Source organism: Limulus polyphemus, unplaced genomic scaffold (genome assembly GCF_000517525.1).
Source record: "Limulus polyphemus unplaced genomic scaffold, Limulus_polyphemus-2.1.2 Scaffold5242, whole genome shotgun sequence".
Classification (NCBI taxonomy): Eukaryota; Metazoa; Arthropoda; class Merostomata; order Xiphosura; family Limulidae; genus Limulus; species Limulus polyphemus.
Window position 1 is genome coordinate 30,719 of NW_013670852.1, and position 6,546 is coordinate 37,264.

Sequence of the window (6,546 nt, forward strand, 5' to 3'; positions counted from 1 at the left end):
ATCCTGAAAAATATTTGGGGGTGCTTAACTTTTTTCCAGGTGTATATGTCTCAATATTTTAGTAAAATATAACTATATACTGCAATGACAGTAGTAAAATTAAATTTCATATGCACTTAGCAGAACATATTATAAATTGTTTTGTTTAATATCACGAAGACTGTTGCTGAAAAATATGTGGTATCTGCATATGTTATTAAATACTTGTAATATTACACAAGAAATATTACTATAAAAAAGTGTGAAAATTCACCAAGTACATACATGTTTGTAAATTGTGCAACATCTAATTCGTATTAACACAGTAAAAAATATGTTATATAGTTTTCTTCTAACTCTATAATATATTTTGTATTTAAACTCAATTTTTTTCTTTTATTATTATATCTGTAGGAGCTCTGGAGGGTTGAAGCATTGCTTTCAAAATGAAGGAATTCTCAGTAGTAGAGGACACTTAACTGATCTGTGTAAACTAAAACCAAGTCAGTGATAGTTCAGCTTCCACATGTACCAATATATTGTATTTCTCCTCAGAAGTGCAACTTTATGAGCAAATGCAGATTTGTATTAACTATGAAACTTTCAACAAAACTGAAGCCTAATGAAAAGTTTGATTTGCTAACACATGGCAGGTTTAGTATCTTGTTTCTGAACAAAATCTAAAAAAGAGCAAATGTAGATCTTTCCAGCAGCATGCTTCCAAACAGAAGTGAAGCTAGGAGATTTATGGTTTTGTTAATATAGTGAATTCCAGAAGTAAACTGTTTTCCAAACAGGAGAAATCAAGAGTGAATTTAGGTTTCATTAATAAATTATAATAAATCAACAATATTTCCAAACAGAAGTGAAACCAAGAGTCTGTGTGATGGACATTTTGTTAATATAATGAGTTACTTTAAATCACCAGTATGTTTCCAAACATAAGTAAAAGCAGATGCAGATTTATTTATAACATGGTGTCCAGACTTAAGATGCCAACCCAATGAAATACGACTCTCTTTAGTTATGTCTTAGATGTGGATTTCCATCAGGATTGCAGTATTCAATGACCAGACATTATCTAACAATATCAGCTTCTTATATGCAATGATGTATATTGAGTGAAACATGTTTCAAGCACCATATAACAATAATTGTTATAAAACAATGCTTCATGCTTTAAGAGTATATAAATATAAGAGTTGTGACTTCTGAGCAACTTTCTTTTATCAGATCAACAAGTTTTGAACATCACTTTGAAATGAAAGAAAATCTGCATGTTAAGAACAAAACAGATCTGTTAGCTGACTTTTCTAAGATACTAAAGTTTCTCACTGTTTCTTCACTTTGAAATTGGTTTGTCGTTTTCATCAGAACTTAATTTTGTTTCAATACTAGTGTCAATATAGAAACAATACTTTAGAATTGATTGTTTGTTTGTTATGAATTTTGCGCAAAGCTACATGAGGGCTATCTGCACTAGCCATCCCTAATTTAGCAGTATTCGACTAGAGGGGAGGCAGCTAGTCATCCCCAACTCTTGGGCTACTCTTTAACCAACGAATAGTAGGATTGACCGTCACATTATAATGCCCCCACGGCTGAAAGGGCGAGCATGTTTGGTTTGACGGAGAATTGAACCCGCAAACCACAGATTGCGAGTCGAGCGCCCTAACCACACCGGGCCTCTCTACAATTGAATCAGCCTGTGTATAATGACCTAACTATTCTTCACAGTTATACCACATAAACAAAATGTACTGAGAATTTACTAGGAGAAATCTTTAGAATAAATCATTTGTAACAACACACTAATTATATCAAGTAAGTTTAGGAGTGATTCTTATCTGCTGAACTGTATAAGAAATTGTTAATGCAACAAAAGATAAGATATGATGAACATTTTACTGTAGATACATGTATATCTTGTGGTGACATGCAAGTGTAAGCTACTGTGAGAAACAGTAAGCCACTTTATTAAGAAATGATTTTAATAACTGTATGCAAAATAATGTATTTTGATAGAAAAAAAATATTCATCACAGTCAGCCATATATTCTCAAGCACAAACTGTAATCTAAAACTGAATAAAAATATATTATCAAGTGTTTAAAATAAAGTAGAAAAAACTAATTTCTTGGTTGTCAAATTCCATTAGTATAAATATGCAAGTTCTCTAATTCATATAAAAAAAATAACTAGTGGTAATGATGCTAATTAATAAACCTTTCTCTTCTGTCATTTAACTGATTATAAATTGTATGCAACTCAGGCATCAAAGCTATTAGTTTAAGATTACATTTCATAACCATATTTTGACATCCCATTTTGGAAACTGAATCTTTTTTTTAGGCTGAGACAAAGGCTTCCACATTTTCAAATAAAATTTTTTCCAGGAAATTATTTGATAAAAGAACTACTGGATTATAGTGTATGAAACATATGAGCAAATATTTGGTGGAGGAGAAGCACACAAAACATCTTTCATAATGGTCTTGAAAGGTTACCAAAAATTACATGATCTATAATAACATAATTGTAATGAGGCTGGATATACTCCACTAATATAAGAAGTGCTGAGTGTTTCTACTAACAAATCTGAACAACCTAACTTCTTTCCATACAAATTAATAAACAAGTACTTAGTTATTTTGCATTTAGATAATTTTATATCTAGAGAAAGGAAATAGTCTTGAAAGTACATTGACATGTTGGTATTAAGCATTATTGACAAGTAGACATACATGCAAATACAGCACATAAATAGCATTTCTTATACTGGTTCAAGCTCAGATGATGAGTTCTGATACTACCTTTTATGTATGCAGCATATACAAATAGACTTGAAATAATAGTCATACACTAGTAGTATGACTTTTATCACTAATTCTAGGGCCAAGAAGTTCACCATCCACCACATAATGTCAATGAGCAATCATGTATTATATTATATGCCTAGTCTATTATTTTTTCAATTTGCAAAGAAATTGATGTCAATAAAAAATATCTTTCACCTTTTGTATTCAAAATCTTTCCATTTTATGAAAAACAAAACAGTAGTAAGCCCTTATAATTTATGTATTTACTTGAGTGTACTCTCCATAAAAGATGTATATAAAATCATATATTAGGTAGTTAATACATTGCTTCAAATTAGTTGATTAATGTAGACTGTAGCAGAATTGTGGTTCAAACTACATATTTAATAATTCATTTTACCATTACCTTTCATTGAAATACTGAACTGTCTATAAGACAGAAAATTCATGGTACAGCTAATATTATCAAATAGCCCCAAAATATGACATGGGTAACATATCAGTAAGATAAGTGGATGCATGCTTCCTTTTTAAAATACTAAAGTTGCAAGTTCAGGCAAGGAAACACAGATGACTGTAAACGTCACACTGATACAAAGGGTGATAGTGTTCACATTCTGTACATATTAATACTGTACGAGATGATCACAATAGGTGCTCTTTCAAACTTGTAGGAATTAAATTTTTCTAAACTTTGTAGAAGTGAAGGAACTCTGTTTCACCTATTCTCGGTAGATGTTGAATACTTGAAAAGTTTGATTTACATAACTGAAGCCAACAGTTCACAGTTTTGACAAAAATATTGGCAATAATAGATTTTCTTAAAGTTGAACCTTCATATGCTTTATTAAGTAGTTTGTTGGTGTACATTAGGAAATGAGATATAAAAATTAGTTGGTGTGACCTTTGAATCCATATTATAAGAAACATACTGATGACTCACGATAGAATGGATTTAATGAGTACTTGTTATTATTTACAGCTGGTTCTTTTAGTCACAAGTTTGATGAAAATTGTTTATTTCTAATTATTACCACAGAGTTCTTATAAAAAAAAAGAAGGTTGGGGCACACTCAGAATTTAAAATATGCATCAGTTTAATGTCTTAAAAAAAAACAGTAGCTAGTGAGAAACTTTGGTCTGAACATTGAGTAATTTATAGTCATAAATATGCAAAAATTAGTTGCTACAAAAAGTACACACTATTTCATTAGCTTTGTATACTTTATTCTCTTACAAATATTTAAAGTAAACATCTCTATAGCTTAAAAAATTGCATTTCCAAGTACAAATGCTAAATGAAAAAATTATTAGTTATCCAAACTAATACTGAAACCATACACCAATGAAAAGATGTCCTTCATCCAAGTGATATGCACTTGTTTATACCTTATGATGTATATATTTCATTACTGTACATAAAAAGACAGAACATAAAAGTTTATTCCTTTTGAAATGAAGCATCATGTAAAATCTTTTTCTTTCTATTAACAATATTTAGGAATTATCTTTATGTAAACTTAACATTCCAAAGATATTGGCAAGTTTCTCAAAATTCGTCCCATTTTGTTTATTTTAAGACAATTTACAATACCAAACCAATTATAGATATAGTTATAACCAACTATATAGTTACAAAAAATTATTACCAATAAATAAAAACAAAGTTAATTGGGGCCACTACATGGGAACTGTTCAGTGTTCATTGAAAGTGTTGAAAATGTCACAACAGTTATGTATACAAAAAAAACCAAACCCACCTCAATGTATAAAGGTGTTAAACACAGTATTTACTGCAACTTGTATATGCTCAATCAGACAAGTAGCAATTACCAAAAGATAATGACTTCCTTCAATTTTGGCTTGCTATTTTCATCTTAATATCAAGTGGATGCAACCAGAATATAATCGTCTTTAAGATAGAGAATTTCTCTTTGGCCATTCTTGAGATATTGTGTAAGCTACATTTTACTGAATTAGTACTCCCTGGTGTAAATCAAGCAAAACTAAGGACTTTAAATGTTTACAACATGACTAATTTTGTCTAAAATCTCAGCACTTAAGAAACTTGCAATGGACATTACTGCCACCAACCAGGCACAAAATTCATACCAAATACCATTATAAAGTATCAACTTTGTGGTAGAATTATCTTTAGTTTCATATTTAAACCTTTCTTCTTGGCACAAGCCAAGCAGGTAGGCTCAAGCTTATTCAACTAGGCCTCTACCTATAATTCATAGATCTTATATACTGTATGTTTAAAAGATGCTTACATGAATATATTAGAAGTACATGCTTTTATAACAGTTGTTACCCTATGCTATGGCCTGCCTCTTAAGATGATTGGCGAGGAGAACTAATATGCAGTTGTAAAATTTACTGTTAGATTCTCTCTCTCTCCCAAGCTTTCTTTTTGTCCATAAGTATACATTAAAAAACAACAACAACCTAGAATTGTTATTCTTGTGATGCATTTAAACTTTTCAGTGTTTATGAGGAGTCTGTGTGGCTATTTGGTGATCCTGAGACACTTAATATCCTCACCACATCATACTAACACTTTGAATAGTTGAGAATTATTGTAATAACTAAAAGCATATTCCAAGGACACTTAATATGGTCATCAAGGCATGTTGAGACTTTGGGCATTAAGTTGTACTGACAATTTCAATAGTTGAGATCTACTGTAATAGCTAACACTTAATATGATCTTCAATGCTGCTAAGGACACAATACAACCATTGAGTCATACTGACAGTTTTAATATTTGAGACTTTAATAACTAAAAGCATGCTGGTTACAACATAATAATGTCAAGATATTAATAATTTTTAATAATGGCTGGAGACGGCTTGAATGGGTAATGAAGAAAAACTTTAAGTTTAACATAACAGCAAATGTACAACGTTTTGACAAGGTTTTGTCATCATCATTCAACCTTGTCGAAACGTTGTACATTTGCTGTTATGTTAAACTTATATTAAAGTTTTTTTCTTCATTACCCATCTCCAGCCATTATTAGTCTCAAAGTGGGTTCCTCATCATCAAATTAATAATTTTTGTTACATGTGCCATAAAAGCCTTAATAAAAAATGTGCTTCTTTCTAATCACTTTGTGACTAGTATGAAATATTGATATTTACTCACCTTTGAGGCAGTTCAACAGTTTGAATTGGTAAAAATTATTAAGTAGATCACCATATCTTAAGGTCTATTTTGTTTTGAATTTGAACAGTTTACCATTTAAAAATTAAGGTTTAATTTCAAAGGAATTCATAAATATTATGATTTCCAAGTTTTCTTATATTTATTGGCCAGCCTACATTCTTTTAAAGAACATATCTTGCATATTAATATATTTCCAGATAGATTAGTACATGTTCCAGACTACTGAGAGTAAATCATTCCTCATTTTGAAGAGTTGGATAAATGAAAACACAATCTCTATGTAATACATGGCATATTTTAAAATCTAAACCGTATCATCATTAGTAATATGTTTACACGTTGACTCATTAAATTAATACTTTCATGTTTTCTTTTGGCTTTGCACACGTTTCTTTTAATTTGCACATTCCTTAAGGCACACAGAAGTAACAGGATACTAAGGTGTAACTGATATTTGTTTTTTATAAGCAGAATAAGCTAATAGTTTACTCATTAACTGTGTCTATCAGATTTAACATGTGATAGTTTTACAATTTCTTTGTTTCACTCTGATACAGCTAATATTAAAGAATACAAA

At 30.3% G+C, this 6,546-nt stretch overlaps 1 protein-coding gene across 4 annotated transcripts in view; it reads left to right on the forward strand.

The window, feature by feature from the left end:
- Window positions 1-2,112, forward strand: part of LOC106472317 (methyltransferase-like protein 22) — a 30,555-nt gene extending 28,443 nt beyond the window's left edge. For all 4 annotated transcript variants that reach the window (XM_013932952.2, XM_013932951.2, XM_022400924.1 and 1 more), the window contains exon 10: window positions 394-2,112. In XM_013932952.2, coding sequence (XP_013788406.1) covers window positions 394-429 — 36 coding nt within the window. In that variant the 3' untranslated portion in view covers window positions 430-2,112. The remainder of the gene's footprint in view (window positions 1-393) is intronic.
- The last annotated feature ends 4,434 nt before the right edge of the window (window positions 2,113-6,546 follow it).